The sequence below is a fragment of the Schistocerca serialis genome, chromosome 1 (assembly GCF_023864345.2).
Source record: "Schistocerca serialis cubense isolate TAMUIC-IGC-003099 chromosome 1, iqSchSeri2.2, whole genome shotgun sequence".
Classification (NCBI taxonomy): domain Eukaryota; kingdom Metazoa; phylum Arthropoda; class Insecta; order Orthoptera; family Acrididae; genus Schistocerca; species Schistocerca serialis.
Genome location: NC_064638.1, coordinates 679,660,245 through 679,678,429, shown reverse-complemented (window position 1 = coordinate 679,678,429; position 18,185 = coordinate 679,660,245). Strand labels below are relative to the sequence as shown.

Genomic DNA, 18,185 nt, shown 5'->3' with positions numbered 1-18,185 from the left:
AGGATATTGCGTCCGTTTCACAGATGTTCAAGCACAGCACTACAGAAGGGTTGGAGGGGGAACAGTGATACCAGCTTGGCTGAGAACTGGGATGGGTGAGTGGGCAGCAAATTTCATCGTGCTGCCAACCAAGGGAATGGCATACTTTGGATTTTTATGAACACCTACCATGTCTAAACTGCAGTTTTCATTAATGCATTTGAATTGACTTTAAAATCACACAAGTACACAATAATAGTACACATTTCTGCAGGTGACAGTAAAAGTCTACATAGGGGTCAGTGGCCTACTTACATGTTTCTTGCAACAGTATTGTCAACACTCACCATGTGGTATGATGGGAATGAAAGGGAGTATGTCAGCAGCTGGTTCCATGCAGCTAATGAGAGAGCGGTGGGCAGACAGTATGTTTGGAACTGAGGAATATTGTAACATTCTCATGTCAGTTTAGAAGCATAGTTCAATACGTATTCAACAAAAAATAGCTGCATTCTCAGGCCACAATGTAACCACAACCAAAGAAATTGGGACATATTCAAAAGGAACAGCCAAATATTTGGGACAAAAGAGATATATATTTCACAGCTGTGCTATTAGGATGAGGGTGATGATTAAAAATAATGGAAACCCAGACAAAAGGCTTAGTAAACAAAGAAGGTAGTGAAGGTAAAAATTACTATAAACCATTTCTCTTGGCTTATTTTATTTCTCTGTCTATTATAAAAATGTACACAATCAATCAATGGCCTACGTTTAGAATAGGTACAATGCCAACATTTTAGGCAGATATTTTGTCCATAATACATTTTGTAATTCTGACTGGTCTGAATATGTTAAAAATAAATTTTTCTCAAGGAGCCTCTTAAAAAAAAAATTTTAAAAAATTTAAAAAATAGTGGGTCATCTTATATTCAGGGTTGTCTTATAGTTGGGTAAATATGGTATTATGGATCTGCCACAAAGTCTGACAATTTGTGTCAAATATCCTCTACTCTGCATCAAAACAAAAACGTTTGCTTTGGTGCAGGGAGTAGAAATTATGTGACATGAACTATCAAACTGTGTGGCACTCGCAGCACCTAAAAGATACCTGGACTGACTGCATGTTCATGAGATAAACATCAAAATAAAATTTAAAAAAAAACACTGCTGTAAGGGAATTTACTTTCACAGGAAGAGAGAGAAGAAATAGTTAAGTAAAAACAAGGGGTCATGAGCATATTCTGACTTTAGAGAAAAATACACTTATGTACCTTTTTTATGCATTGCAAATAATAAAATAATATACATGTCAAAATCATTCATTCAGCTACAGGAGACATATCAAAAATTTATAGTAAAACTTTACTAAAAAGCAAGAACAACAGACAATAAAAATGTGCTAAAAACAATATAGATCTGTTATAAAAAAAATCTAATACTAAGGTACACCTTTCTCAAATAGTCAGTTCATAATCTAGCAGTTATTCTACCGAACAGTAGCTTTTATCCCATAGTATTTTCTGCAACCTTATTTTTGGATGACTACCCTTCAGATTAAGTATGTTTTTGCCTATTAATTTATTATATACATATTTTCATCTCCATATACTGTGGAGACAGTCTGTGGGAAGCATTATATTCTCTTTGTTTCTCTTGTTGTATGTATGGCTAAAATGTTTCTCCTCAAATAGTTTTTGTATGGTCCATAAGGAGATTTAAATTCCTAAATATACAGGGGCACACATGTGTCTGAAAGTTTTCTTCTGGAGCTTCAGCAGCTCAGATTGATCATTTAAACTTTCTCAGAAAACTATATCGTACGCAATGACAGATTCAAAATAACTGTGACATGCTAGTTTCATGTACTCATATTTACAGCTACACATATACTGTGCAAACTAGAGATGGGCAAAGTCGTTCATCCTTAGGAACTAGTTCATTGGTGATCGCTCTTTTTTGGGAAGTGTTCATTTTTACTCGTTCACTGTTCATTTGTGCTTGGTATACGGTTCTTATGAAAAATTGAAAATTAGTAGCATAGGTGACTGAAGATGGAAGGCACCAAGAGGGGGCACTTGCCTCCACCCTGGAGTACAGAATTTTTATTCATAACAGAATTCTCACATACTTGTAATTTTCATGATTCTCCAAAACCTCTTTTTAGCCAACTGTAGTGTTATGTGGCTGATCGCAGTGAAATAATATAAGGTGGCATACGAAAAACTGGCCCCGAGTACAGACTGCTTGCCAATTACGCAGGATTTGTTGGCTGCTACGAGCAGACAAACATTCAAACAGTACTCAAGAATGGGTTAGACTAGTGTACTCCTTTATGGATGAGCTCAATTTTCCTAAATTCTCCCCTTCAACCAAAGTTGAGCATTTGCCTTCCCCGTTAACAACCTGATGTGTTCATCCTATTTTATATTGCTTTGCAACATTATGTCCCAATATCTAACTGAAGTGATACTGACAAGCAGCAACCTATTAATGCTGTATTTGAACTTACGGTACTGTTTTCCTACTCATCCACATTTTTCTATACTTACATCAAACAGCCATTCATCACACCAACTGGGAATTTTCTCTAAGTCATCTTGTGCATTCCTACTGTCACTCAACGACAACACCTTGCTGTACACCACAGAATCATCAGCAAACAACCGTTGCTCACCCTGTCTGTAAGATCATTTCCGTATATAGAGAATTAAGATGGTCCTACCACACTTCCCTCGGGTGGTAGTATTTGTGTTGCAAACACAAAACTGCTGAATTTATTTGATAAGGAGTAAACATGCATATTGCTGCTTAAGTTCTTGACTTTATCTGTGTCAACTTCTTTCATAAACTCATTGCTACACTACATTTTAAACTCCACAAATTCTGAATGCTTGGTTTTGAAAGGTACCATGTTTTTCAATTTTGGTTTCACCCCATTTAACTGGAACCTGTCTTCTAGAGTATCGAGTGTGCTCAAAATAAGAGTTCAGATTTTTTTCCTGCATTATCAGCTTCAATTAAACCACAAATATTGTCAACAGAACTGATGGGAGAATAATATTAATCAATAAGTCAGTTACAAAGAACAAGAACAGGATTGGCCATAGCACACACATTGAGATACTGCACTCAATTTCAAATAATATTTCATTTCATTTGAAATGACAGTTACATTTTGCTTTCTGGTCTGCAAGTGTGATTTGTGTCCTTACATAGCACTTTCCTTAATACCATATTTATCAATTTTGTAAATAAGCGAGGCACAGCTTACTGACTCAAAGGATTTTGTAAGGTCACAGAAGATAACTGCAACTTTACTCCTCTGATCTAATGCTTAGCTTATCTTTTCATTACAGTTGTTCACTGCATCCAGAATGTTTTTGCCCTTGTTGGAATCCAAATTGATTACCCAGACTAATTTAATTTTTGGCAGTAAAATTTTTGTTAGGACTGGAACAATATGAATAGGGTGGTGGTTTCCCATGTGCATCCTAGACCTTTTCTTGAACAGAGGTCATCTTCTGCATACTTCAACGTATCAGGAAAGCATCTTTGTTCAGCATCCTGGCCAGTTATTTTAGGAAGTGCTACTGTGTGTTACATTACTTTAATCATTTTGGTGTGCATCTCATCCAATCCAGCATAATATTTGTATTTTTATAAAAGAATTTAATTTTGCACATGCTTTATAAAAAACTTTTTTGTTTAAATTTGTGAGATACCTTCTAGATCAAGTCCAAGGAGATTTACTTTACAATGATACATCATCAACATCTGCCTTCACTACATTTATGAAGAATTCATTTAAACATTCCAATACTTGAGTTGTGTTTACAATATGACTACCACCGAGTTTAATCCTAGCACTAACTCTAACACCTAACTTTGATTTTATGATGGATGATAATGCCTTTACTTTTATATTTTAAAATTGGTTTACTATTTGCCATCTGTTTGGCTGCTTTCACAAAAATTTTAACTACAGCTTTGTAACATCTAATACATTAAATAAAATGCCTATTTTCACAATATTTTTGTTTGTTGAGGAGCTGTATTTTTCTGGTACTAGAAATTTTATACCTCAGTCTACTAATTGTTTTGGTAAACGTTGTCCTAAGCAGAAAGATTTCAGTGAACACTTTAAGAAAGGTTGTTACGAACTTCTTAAGTTACTGCTACTCGAAATTCAGTCAAGAGGCCATTTGACTTCTGTTAACTAAAGTAAACTCACATTTACCTTAAATCCGCTTTATCCGAACAAATTTTTCTGATTTTCTCAGCTCACATTGGTGCTGTCTGACACATCACGCAGCTACGCTTTTGGCTAGCTAGACTGACACTTGACAAGTTTCAACTTGACTTCACCTGTAGCCTTGCTTTTGCTGATGTTTTTGGCAGCCTTCTGCAAACCAGTGCACTGGTGTGTGTCTAAAGTCCGAATGTCATCAATTCGTGCCTGTGTTAGTTGAAGTTTTAGCGCGTTTCTTGTTCGTGTTGCATGGTTTCATGCCACTGCCATCTATTGGAACTCCTTGGAAGTATAGTACATACAGTATTGCTCTATACAGCCCGATATAGCCCTGTCGAAGCTGACAATGACAGTGTGGTGCCAAACACTATCTGCCTGTTGTCGATGCCCAAACACTTTCTGCCTGTTGTCGGTCCATCAGATGAAGCTGAGTATTTAACAATTTAACAGTGAATGTACAATGCATGGTTTTGTTGCCACTTAGGCTTGGGTAGGACAGGGGAGAGGGAACAGATGTATCAAATGTTTTCATTAGATGGCTGCCACAGCCTGGTTTCAAAAGTCAAAAGCTTGATCTAGTGCGTCTCAAGTGTTGTCAAGTCGTGGATCTGTGTGTTTTCAATTTAACATTTCGTGCTCATGCTACATGCTTTAAAATGTCCAGAGATAAAGGTGGCCAGAAACCAAAAATGAATCAGTCGAGTGTAGGTAAAAAGCACTGAACATGCCTATGGTCACGAAACAAAAAAAGAATGTGATCTCGTTGGAACAAAAGCTTCGCGCTTTGCAGAGAATTGGTGCTGGTGAGCTACCTGCGAAAGCTGCAGTGGATTTGAAGGTCAGTAAGAGTATGATTACTGATTGGAAGACAAATTGACTGAAATTGAAAAATTTTGTTTCATCCAAGTGTCAAGCATCGCAGTGAAACCCCGAAAAACAATGAGAAAAGGTGCACATCCTCAGTTAGAAGAGGACTTATTTTTGTGGCACGAACAAATAAGAGCCAAAGGTGTGCCAGTTTCAGGTCCTCTACTTTATCAAAAAGCAATGGCTTTTTATTTGATGATTGAAGTAAAGGAGCAAGAATTCCTCAGAAGTGATGGTTGGCTGGATCGGTTCAAGAAGCAGCATGGGTTTTGTGAAATTGCCATCAGTGTTGAATCATTATCCAGGGATGAAGCTGCTAGCAGTGATTTTAAGAAGAAACTGCACACGATCATCGACAAAGGAGATTATACTGGCGATCAACTTTACAACTGTGATGACACCGGGTTGAGTTACAAAATGTTGCCAAGAAAAGCCCTTGCCTCTAAACAAGAAAAAACAGCATCCAGATATAAAAAAAGGCAAAGAAAGAGTTACTGTCGTCACATGCAGTAATGCCACTGGCAATCATAAATTGCGCCTTACTTTATTTGGCAAATCCAAAAAAACCAAAAGCATTTAGAGAGCAAATAGCTGACAGATCTTCATCATTGTGGTACACGAATCAGTCTAAGGCATGGATGAACAGTGCCATCTTCAAATAGTGGATCCAGCTGTAGAAAAATGTTGTTGTTGTTGTGGTCTTCAGTCCTGAGACTGGCTTGATGCAGCTCTCCATGCTATTCTATCCTGTGCAAGTTTCTTCATCTCCCAGTACCTACTGCAGCCTACATCCTTCTGAATCTGCTTAGTGTATTCATCTCTTGGTCTCCCTCTACGGTTTTTACCCTCCACACTGCCCTCCAGTACCAAATTGGTGATCCCTTGATGCCTCAGAACATGTCCTACCAACCGATCCCTTCTTCTAGTCAAGTTGTGCCACAAACTTCTCTTCTCCCCAATTCTGTTCAATACCTCCTCATTAGTTATGTGATCTACCCTTCTAATCTTCAGCATTCTTCTGTAGCACCACATTTCGAAAGCTTCTATTCTCTTCTTGTCTAAACTATTTATCGTCCATGCTTCACTTCCATACATGGCTACACTCCATACAAATACTTTCAGAAACGACTTCCTGACACTTAAATCTATACTCGATGTTAACAAATTTCTCTTCTTCAGAAACACTTTCCTTGCCATTGCCAATCTACATTTTTCCTGCTGCCAAATAAGGTAGATTTTTTCTGTAAGAACGCAAAGTAAATGAGCTTTGTTATTCACATTTAAAAACTTTGAGTTTTCAATCATACTTTGGTGCCTTTGTAATATGTCAACATAATTTTTTAAGTAAAAAACATGCTGGCTTATTCACAACCATATCAATAACATTCTACGTATCCTACACACATTTCACGGTCATATTTCGCGGTACTGACGCAAACCGTGGTATTTCACGTGTGAAAACAGGGGGACTTCGGTTTATCCGAAATTTTTGTTATCCGAACCGGCCACTGTTCCGATCATTTAGGATAAATGGGAGTTAACTGTAATCATTAAATATAGCTGACTTTTTTATTATTATTTATTTATTAACTTTTTTGTTATGTGGCATATTTCTGTTAATTTCTGGTAGGCCAGAGTGGTCAGTGGGTCAAAAATCTAAGCAAAATTTATAAACTTATTCAGAAGCACAATCAGTTAAAATATTATTAACAGACATCACTCCCAGTGCATTTTGTTTAGTCATTTCAGTGTAGTTTATTTTGAAGAGATTTTTTTATTGTGTCAATGAATTTTGACGTATCATTGCTTTCAATTATAGTAATAATACTGAAGTCAGCAGCTATTACAGTCTTTCCTTTTTTTCTTTGTCGAAGGGCAAGAATGTCTGTGTCAAATTGATCCTAAGGAAGACATGACAAACAAGGACCCAGTTCCAGACACATATGTCATTTTGGGAGAGACTGAATAGTGGACATAATTAGTTTGGACAAAATCTGTTCACTTATTGACACTTTTTTTTTAATTGCAGTACTGTAATAAATGACAATATGTATCTGTAAGGCACAACAGAGCACGAAAAAGTTATGAAGTATTAATTCCATGTCACCTATCAACAACCAGCCAAAGTGGAAGAGAGTTATTCTTGCTGATAAGTAAATTTCTGGCAATTATGTTCCATGTGTGTGCCACAGTGAGAGTTTTTAAAGGATGATCTTGTTGTTATGTAATTTCTGTCTGAAAAAGAACCTTTTCCTGCCCATCTTCAAAAACATCCACAAAATGACAAATCATTGGTCAACGAAAAAGGATAACAACCCATGAACCCATGAACCAGTGCACAGTTTGAGACCTCTCTTGGCAACTGTCTGTGCTACTTTTCAATGACATGCACAGTACTACAATACATAATGGTATGTATAAACTTTGTAGCTTTGTGTGTTTCAAACAGCAGTTGCTACAAAAAAAAATGTAAGCAAGAGGTCTGATGATGTGACTGTCAAAGATAGCACTGAGAGATTTGTCAGACACCTTTTACAGCAGCCTTTTGATTCAGAATTGAAGATCCAAACTGCTGTGAGAACTACAAAAAAATCCATAGTGGGATGACTTCACACAATGAAAGGTGCTAAGCTTCAGAGACATGAACAAATTTTTATGTGGAAAGGAATCTCCTAGCACTACACTGGAAAAACAAATGAAATGTACCATACTGTATATCTCCAAATCCAAGACAAGGTTTTCCCCAAAAATTTTGTGCCCAGAAGCAGGGGTTCGTCTAGTGTTCATGGCATATGATGTGGAGTTTTTCTTTGCTTTGGCGAATAGAACATTGAGCTTCCATTAAGCTGTAAATCTCCTCTCTGTCACGCTCACCACTTTAAATTAGGACGTATACATGTGCTTTGAGCACTGCTGTAAAATACCAGGAAGTGTTTGTTGAGGCACATTTTTTTTTATCAGTTGTTGTTTGACTTTGGAGATCCTGCTTCTAAACTGTGTACTAAAGTGTGTAATGGATCATGGCGCGGAACAATGTGGTTCAACACTGAACTTTTCAACAGGATACAGGCATTACTATGATGCAAATTTCAAAATCATTGTTATTTGGCATGCCAGAGGCAGAAAACAGTTGTGCAGCTTCAACGAAGTATGGAGTCACAGAAGCCAATGTTTGGAAATATCCGAGTGGTGCAAAACATTTCTTGAGCTGCTTATTTGACAACTATAGGTGTGTGAAATTTTCTCTATCAATCTTGTTACTTTTACATGAACCTGATTTGTTATTAGAGTTGAGGCGAATCACAAATCATTTTAGTCACACTGGTCTACATAGCATAGTCTGATGTTAGCTGCATGGAGATAAGAAATTCTCTGTGGTGACTAATGTTTGGAGAATTTTGTTTGACCATGAGTGATCAACTCTTGCAACTCATAGTGCAGAGACAGTGAGTTTTAGTTGGAGGTAAAATTTATTTAACATACTGGTGACTGACTCCCGACATCTCCTGGATCACAGCAGCTCTTTATTGTAATCTTCCTAATTTTGGAAGTTGCGGTTGTATGATTGGTTTTTGCTCAGTAAAACTTTATTGTTCTGCAATGACTCGTGTATGCCACTGTCACCTTCGATACTATTCCTCTCTAATACACTGTTAGCTACTGAATCTTCAACATTCCGCACTTACTGAAAGAAAGAAAGATCTCCTATTTTGTATCTGACAAAAGAGATACATGTGTATGCACTGCCAAGTAACTTTCCTCACCACAATATCGAATGAAAATTTTAGTATACAAAATATCACTGTCACCCCATTACCATGATTCAAGCTTCTGAAATTAAATATTTCACTTACTTTCATAAGAGTCTTCAAATGTTTACATTATGCCTAGTGTAATGGGCAAATTCGAGATTTAATCACTCATATATTTCTAATACATTTTACCACGTTGCAGAAAATATGTTTATCAAAGTACAAATTGAGGCATTCTCTTATGGGAGATTTATTATTTTGTATGCAATTGTTTCCATACTCTCACAAAAATTTGTGACATATAGACACAACTCAATAACAAATGTTGGTGATTCTTTTTTTAAGCAGTTTGTCTGGTTTCTTTTGTTGTCCTTTAAAATATGAATGTTTGTACATTTCCTCCACCAGTTCTTAAAAGCTCTCATAACTTGCAAATTCAGCTCTGTTATCACTAGTCTTCTTCATCTATTCAGATGTAAATATTTCAGCAGTCCAAAACAAATGAACCTCACACAATACATGGTTTTTGTGATGATGAATGTTAATTTAAAGAAGGAAATGGTGGGACAGATACATGTCAGCAATCAGAATAGCAAACAATTATGTAGCCACGCACACATGGTCAAATGGCACACATGTCCGAAACTATCAACAAGATATTTACGTGAAATGCTCCTTGAAACACTACAATTCTGCATCATAATAAGACTGATTCTGGTCCTGTACAGTAGTCAATTGATTGTAATTAATAAGGACATAACAAAAGTTGAGGCTTTTAATGAAAGATGAATAAAGTTAACTAATCTGTCATCATTCCTGTTTTATGGATATTTTGTAATGAAACAGGTGAGAAGTGAAAAATGGTTTGAAAGCAAACAAGATTTATCCTTCAAAGTTTTTCCTTTCATCATTTCACTTTTAGCTCTTGCTGTACAGATTTCAGTCTTTGACACTTGAGGTTCAATATTGACTAGGCAAATTTAAGAAATGGAGTTTGCTGGGCCCATACCTCATGTTTTGAGTCACACTTTAAAAATGTATTCAGCCGATCATGCAACTTACCTGAGCAAAGAGATTTCCTTCTGGGCGCTGAGGTAAACTTGATAAATAACACCGCACAACTAGATGCGTATCGTCTAATACCGTATTGAAAAAGCGACGTGTTGGAAGAAGAGCCTCCAAGTCAATCAGAAGTTCCAGAAATCTTTCGCAGTAATGAACAACATCATCTGACAGAGGACCTGAAGAGTTTCAAATAATTTTCAAATAAGAAAACACATTTTGAAGTGTTAATAGCATATCTCTGAAATAAAAATTTTCAGACTCTTAAAACAGGTGTCTGCTGAAGGATCAAAAATTCATGTGAGATAAATTTCATATCACTACTTCAAACATGACAAATACGATCATTCAAACAAACAATGAAATCCTCACAGCAGGTAAAAGTGCAACATAAGGTTCCTTGACATAAGTAATTTGAGTTAGTCAACAATAACTATCTAAAACCAATTCAATACAATAAATGCTGAAATGTATTATTGATACTCCTCATCAACACAGTTCCATTCACATCTATAAATGCAATGGAATGTCCTCACTACAAAGGAAGCAGCCAGCCACCACAGTCAACTAACTTGTTCTTAATTACACTGAACTGCTGGAATGTCTTCTTTCTATACGTGTGACTGGAAGAACATCTGCCACCTCCAGGTAAGCGGTTGCTTCCTCTGATCTACTTGTTTTCCAAATTCACGTAATAATAGTTGGACTGGCCAGAACTTGAGATGGGTGACTTATATTTTACATTGCTCTTAATGCCCCCACCCTCTCTTCAGTTTCCCTAATTTTTTAATCTTGTCTCCCCTTAATTTTGGCTACAGTGAATAGCCAGGGTGCTTGTAGAATTAAATTAACTAACTAGATGTATTTGTCAAAGTGACCTCTGTTCTGAGCTGTGCATTGCTAACTATATTAAGTAAGAAAGGAAATACCTCTGCTCATATGTAACTTTTGTGTACTTATACTTTTTGCTATGCAGATAAATGTAATAAAACTTAAAAGTTCGGCATGTGAATTGTGAATTTTTTAAAAGTTTCATTCTTACACATGACCAGGCAATGGAGGCTAGCCCAGCTGATGTGCTAACTGAGTAAGCCACTGGACAGTCCCGTTGACAGTATGACAAACACTTCGGGTGACAGGAGTTTGCGACACCGGTCAACAGTCAAGGGCAGGAAACAGGTAACACATGGCGATCAAGAGTGAAGTTATTTTTGTAACTCAGGCATTTGCATGCTGTAAGGATGAAAATAATCAAGCGAAGGAGCTCAAGATGTTCAGACATGTTGCCAATATTTCCGTGACTTAAACCGAAGAGAATGACTGCCTTTTGAGTTTTAGAGAAACTACGACCCACCCTTGCTGACAGAAATCAGTTGGCAACCTGCCACTGATTGAATCATGGAGTTCTAGCATGAGGAGCACCATATCTGTGGCATGTTGGCTGCGGGACTTGGGGGAAGTTTGCCAATGTGGGCAACTGGTGTCCAGACAGCCTCTGCCCTCTGAGCAACTTTGCTCGATAAACTGCAAGCTGTCTATGATCCAGCAGGGGGTGGTATGCCCTTGCGGCTTCTAACCACCTATACATCTGCAGCCACCATCCTGATCTACCCTTGGGGAGCAGGGGGTGACTAAGGCATCACTGCTGGGCATCAGGACATCTAGCATTGGTTAACGCATCCAAATGTACACCATGGAGACGAGTACATGTGCGAGTGCTTAGTTGACATATTTAAGTGGCTGGCAACCCATGGGTGATGCGGTAGCAACCACGACGACCAAGGACTACAGGTGTCATTGGGCGTGATTAGTACATCGGCAAATTCCAAATCGGCTGAGTTTGCAAGCACACAGTGAAATTCTGAGGTGGGCTGGGGTGTTTTTAAGGCTGCTTGAATAAACTTCTGTCAATTATCCCACTGTTTCACTGCATGATCCAGCATAAATCTGCTCCCTCCCTCACTATTTCTCTCACCCATTCTGCCATATAGCGACTGTGGACAGGCCAGATTGTTACAGCTGGTGTCAGCAAGTGGTCATTACAGTTCACGACACATGTTGTGTTGGGAAGTGTTTCCCTAACATCCAAACTCAGCGGATCTGTGAGAAAATTGATTGTGGTTAACTCTTGACACCAAGACTCAGCGGAGCAGCGCCTCTGAGGAAGTCCAGCGCAGTCCTGGACGAAACGTAAGGAGCAGAAAAGTTCTTGGACCACAACCTCACATCCCGGAAAGTATATCAACAGCCATGTCACCCGGTCGTGAAAGCCTTCATTCTATAATCTTGACACCAAAACACTGTGGTGGTGTGTTGAACAGTAAGACTGTGTACTTTAGGAAATTTTGTCAAGCAGTGGTACTTGGTATACACTGAGGCGACAAACGTCACAGGATAGCAATATTCACATATACAGATTATGGTAGCATCACATACACATGGTATAAAAGGTCAGTGCATTGGCAGAGCTGTCATTTGTACTCGGGAGATTCATGCGACAGAGTTTCCAACCAGATTGTGGCCACACAACAGGAATAAAAGACTTTGAAAGTCGATTGGTGGTTGGAGCTAGATACATGGGACATTTCGTTTTGGATACTGTTTGGCAATTCAATATTCCGCAATCCACAATGTCAGCACAGCATGCTGAGAATACCAACTTTCAGGCATTACCTCTCGCAGCCGCCAACAGCCTTCACTAATGAACGAGAGCAGCAGAGTTTGCATAGATTTGTCAGTGCTAAAAGACAAGCAACACTGTGTGAAATAACTCCAGAAATCAAAGTGGGATGTACCATGGTTGATTGGTTGATTTAAAAGAGGGGGGGTGGGGGGGGAAGGGACCAAACTACGAGGTCATCGGTCCCTTGTTCCTAATAAAAGAATGCCACAAGTGTGAGAATAAAATGGACGAGACATAAAACACAAAACGGAAAGAAAGAAAAAACCACAAAAACGAAGGAAAGAAAACGAACACTAAAAGGAACAAAGGAGGACAAGAAAACAACAGAGAGACGCTAGAAACAGAAGAGAGTAAAACAAGAAAGCAGATAGCAGTGGCTGGCCGACCACAAGAATAAAAAGGAAAAGCCAGCCACTCTGCAACACATTAGAACCTCCACCCTAAAAGCACTAGGGTGGCGGACACCGAGGACATGCGCTAAAACCTACATAGAAGTATAAAACCCACTCTCACAGAAAAAACGTAAAAATAAAGCTGCTGCTGAGGCATTGTCACTGAACACCGAAGGCAGGGTGCTGGGAGAGTTAAAAGTCCACTGCAGAGTGGCTGGAAGTGGGCACTTCAGTAAGAGCTGGACGACTGTCATTTGGGAGCCACAGCAACACTGAGGTGGGTCCTCACGACGGAATAGGTAACCATGCATTAGCCATGTATGACCAATGCGGAGCCGACAGGGGACAACTGATTCCCTGCGAGAGGACCACATGTAACTTCCACACATTCATAGTCTCCTTAATGACACACAGTTTGTTGTGCGTACTGTCATGCCAATCTGTCTCCCACAGCCGGAAAACCATTGTGGTGTAAGACAGAACGCAGGTAAGCTTCGGAGATGCCTATCTCCAGAAGCGGTTTCTGTATCGCCCGTTTGGCCAGCCTGTTGGCAAGTTCGTTGCTGGGGATTCCGACGTGTCCTGGGGTCCACACAAACACCACTGAACGGCGGGATCGTTCCAGGGCACGTATGGACTCCTGGATGGACGGAACCATAGTATGGCAAGGGTAGCACTGGTCGATAGCTTGTAGGCCGCTCAATGAGTCAGTACACAAGAGAAATGACGTACCAGCGCATGAGCGGATGTGATCAAGATCACGAGATATGGCCGCCAGCTCTGCAGTGAAGACACTGCAGTCATATGGCAAGGAGTGCTGTTCAACATGCCCTCCATGAACATAAGCAAAGCCTACTTGACCTTCAACCATCAAGCCGTTGGTGTAAACCACATCAGAGCCCCGGACCACGTCAAGAACCAAGAGGAAGTGACAGTGGAGAGCACCGGGGTTAACGGAGTCCGTAAGGCCATGCATAAGGTCCAGACAAAGCTGCGGCTAAGGCATAAACCATGGAGGTGTACGAGAACGGATCACAAGTAGAGGTGGTACAGGGAAGGACTCCACTTCGGAGAGAAGGGACTGCACGTGAGCCACAATCTTTACCCCAACGTGGGCTGCCGATGCGGGAGATGGACTGTCGCGGGTGGGAAAAGGAGACGGTAATTCGGATGTTCAGGAGAGCTATGAATGTGTGCAACATGACTGGTGAGCAGTCTGATCTTCAATGGAGGGACTCCAGCCTCCACCAGTATGCTTGTCAGCGGACTCGTCCTAAAAGCTACTGTCACTAGTCGAACTCTGCAATGGTGCAATGGGTCGAGCAAACGCAATGCAGAGGGTGCCGCCAAACCATAAATCACATTCCCATATTCAAGACGGGATTGAACAAGGGCTCTGTATAGAGCTGCAGCAGTGTGGAGCGATCTGTACCCCAGTTGGTATTGCTCAGGCAGCGGAGGGCATTGAGGTGCTGCCAACACTTTAAGCTGACGAAGATGAGGAAGCCAAGTCAAACGAGTGTTGAAAACCACACCTAAGAATCGACATGTCTCCACTACAGTGAGTGGATCATCATTAAGGTAGAGTGCTGGTTCTGGATAAACAGTACGACACCGACAGAAATGCATGACACATGTCTTCATGGCGGAAAACTGGAAGCCATGGGCTAGAGCCCATGACTGCGCCTTCTGAATGGCTTCCTGTAGGCGATGCTCAGCAACACCAGTACTGGAGCAGCAGAACGAAATGCAGAAGTCGTCTGCATACAGAGAAGGTGAGACGGAGGGCCCAACACCTGCTGCTAGACCATTAATGGCCACTATAAATGGAGACACACTTAATGCAGAGCCCTGTGGGACTCTATTCTCCTGAATATAAATGGAACTATGGGAGGCACCAACTTGGGACACAGAAAATATGGAGCGACAGGAAGTTTTGGATAAAAATTGGGAGCGGGTCCCAGAGACCCCACTCATACAATGTGGAATGATACCACAAGGTCATGTCATACGCTTTACGTAAGTCAAAAAAGACGGCAACCAGGTTTTGGCATCTGGAAAAGGCTATTCGTATAGCTGACTCGAGAGACATGAGATTATCAGTGGTAGAGTGACACTGGCAGAAGCTGCCCTGACAGAGAGCCTGTAGGCCACATGACTCCAGGACCCAACCCATCCGCCGACACACCATACATTCCAGCAGCTTACAAAGAATGTCGGTGAGGCTGATGGGCCGATAGCTATCCACATCAAGCGGGTTTTTACCAGGTTTGAGCACCGGAATGATGGTGCTCTCCTGCCATTGTGATGGAAAGACGCCATCGCACGAGATCCGGTTGGAGATGACGAGACTATGTCGCTTGTAGTCAGATGAGAGATGTTTAATCATCTGGCTGTGGATCTGATCAGGCCCTGGAGTTTTGTCGGGGCAATGTGCACGGGCACTGAGGAGCTCCCATGCTGTAAATGGGGCGTTACAGAATTCACTGTGGTATGCAGTGAATGAGAGGACTTTCCCTTCCAGCCGCCATTTGAGAGTGGGAAAGGCTGGGGGTTAATTCTCCAATGCATAGGCTTGATCAAAGTGCTCAGCTATCACGTTTGCGTCGGTAGATAACATGCCATTTATGGTAACACTGGGAACACCTGTTGGGATCTGGTAGCCAAAAACACGTTTGATCTTTGCCCAGACTTGGGAAGGTGACGTATGACACCCAATGGTCGAGACATATCTCTTCCAACACTCTTGCTTCCGTCGTTTGACAAGTTGGCGAACGCAGGCATGTAGCCATTTAAAGGCTATGAGGTGCTCTATGGAAGGGTGCTGCTTATGCCATTGTAGAGCTCTCCGGCGCTCCTTAATTGTTTCAGTGACTTCCGGCAACCACCAAGGGACTGCCTTTCACCAGGGTCACTGTAAAGAGCGAGAATTGTGTTTTCTGCAGCAGAAACAATTGTTGTTGTCACCTGCTCAACCATCAGATCAATGTTACCATGTGGGGGAGATTCAACAGTAACAGCAGAAGTGAAAGTTTCCTAGTCCACCTTGTTTAAAGTCCATCTCGGCAGGCGTCAGTGGCCATGACGCCGGCGCCATGACAGAAAGATGAGGAAGTGGTCACTACCACAAGGTTGTCATGTGCTCTCCAGTGGATAGACGGGAGGAGTCAAGGTTTGCAAATTGATAAATCAATGGCCAAGTAACTATCATGAGATAAACTGAAATGTGTGGTGGCCCCAGTATCTAAGAGGCAAAGGTCGAACTAAGGCAGTAAAGTTTAGACATCTCTGGCTCGGCCAGTAACGGTGCCACCCCACAAGCGGTTATGAGGGTTAAAATCTCCCAAAAGTAGGAAAGGTTCAGGGAGTTGATCAATCAGTGCAACTAATACATACAGGGGTACTGCACCATCTGGAGAAAGATATACATTGCAGACAGCTATTTCCTGCATTGTTCTTATTCTGACAGCCACAGCTTCAAGAGAGGTTTGAAGGGGCACAATGTGACTACAAATTGAGTTTAGGACATAAATGCAAACTCCAGCTGACACTCGATTATAGTCGCTACGGTTCCTGTAATACCCCTTATAGCCGCGGAGGGCAGGGGTCCCCACTGCCGGGAACCAGGCTGCGTGAAGGGCAATGCAGATAGTAGGTGTAAAGCGTAACAGTTGCCGTAGCTCAGTCAGGTGGTGGAAAGAACTGCCACAATTCCACTGGAGTATGACATCATGAGACTGGGAAGACATGGGACATTCAATGAGGCAGTTTACACCTCAGAGTCACCTGCTGCCACCGACTTATTGCCTGAGCAGTCTATAACCGTTGTGTCTGAGGGTCCAGTGAGATCTAGGTCCTCAGCAGACGCCAGAATTGCCACCCCATCCTCAGACGCAGTAGGTTGCAGTGGTGTGGGTGCCACCTCAATTTCCTTGGTCTTAGGGGTCTTCTTTTCGGATTTCTCTCACTGCTCCTTGGGTTTCCCTGGCTGGGAGGACTTCACTGACTCAGTCTCCGGGACTGAGGATGAGCGTGAAGCACTACGACCAGCTGCTTTGGAGCTCTTCAGCCACTGGCGGGTGTCATCTTTCCCACTAGCAGAAACCTGGGAAGGGAGTGATCCAAGGGACCCCTTCCTAGCAAGAGAAGATGAAGAAGGCTTACACTTCTCCGGCTTAGAAGTGGGGATGGACGTCCCAGATGATTGGGTGGGTGCTGCTCCCAAAGTTGGTGGTGAGGGAGCAACAGGGATGGAAATGCCCCCACCATCAAGGGGGCAGGTGTAGTCTTCCGGCTGTTAGAGCAGACTACGTTTGGCAGAGATGATGGTGCCAGAACTGTTATAGCGGCGGCGTAAGATGTCATACGTACAGGATGCGAACATCCAAATTTTCTCTTAGCCTCAGTGTAGGTCAGTCGGTATAGGATCTTGTACTCCATGATTTTCCTTTCTTTCTGGAGAATCCTGCAGTCTGGTGAGCAAGCCGAATGGTGCTCTCCGCAGTTGTCACAGATGGGAGGTGGGGAACGTGGAGTATTGGGATGGGATGGGCGTCCGCAATCTCAACTTGTGATGCTGGAGGTACAGTGGAACGATATATGCCCTACTTCCAGCACTTAAAGCACCGCATTGGGGGAGGGATATAAGGCTTTACATCACAGCGGTAGACCATCACCTTGACCTTCTCGGGCAATGTATTACCCTTGAAGACCAAGGTGAAGGCGCCGGTGGCAACCTGATTATCCCTCAGACCCTAGTGGACACGCCGGCCGAAATGCACACCTCGCCGCTCTAAATTGGCATGCAGCTCATCGTCAGACTGTAAAAGAAGGTCCCTGTGAAATATGATACCCTGGGCCACAATAAAGCTCTTATTGGGCGTGATGGTTACAGAAACATCCCTCAGTTTGTCACAAGCGAGTAACGTACGTGACTGGGCAGAGGATGCTGTTTTGATCAAGACTGACCCAAATCTCATTTTGGACAAGCCCCCCACCTCCCCAAATTTGTCCTCTAAATGCTCAACAAAAAACTGAGGCTTTGTTGTCATGATAGATTCCCCATCAGCTCTTGAGCATACAAGGTACCGGGGTGAATAAGATCCACTGCCATCCTTAGCCTGACATTCCTCCCATGGTGTGGCCAAGGAGGGGAATGATTTAATGATTTGGGGTCATACTTCTGTGCATTGAATTGA

The 18,185-nt window shown here is 41.5% G+C and overlaps 2 protein-coding genes across 2 annotated transcripts in view; one reads left to right on the top strand and one right to left on the bottom strand.

Annotated features, from left to right (window-relative positions):
* Positions 1-18,185, bottom strand: part of LOC126480306 (RNA helicase aquarius) — a 346,791-nt gene that overhangs the window by 249,961 nt on the left and 78,645 nt on the right. Inside the window, exon 6 of the mRNA XM_050103855.1 lies at positions 9,913-10,091. Coding sequence (XP_049959812.1) covers positions 9,913-10,091 — 179 coding nt within the window. The remainder of the gene's footprint in view (positions 1-9,912; positions 10,092-18,185) is intronic.
* The window catches only part of LOC126480322 (probable G-protein coupled receptor Mth-like 5), a 125,441-nt gene that overhangs the window by 28,959 nt on the left and 78,297 nt on the right, over positions 1-18,185 (top strand). The window lies entirely within an intron of this gene.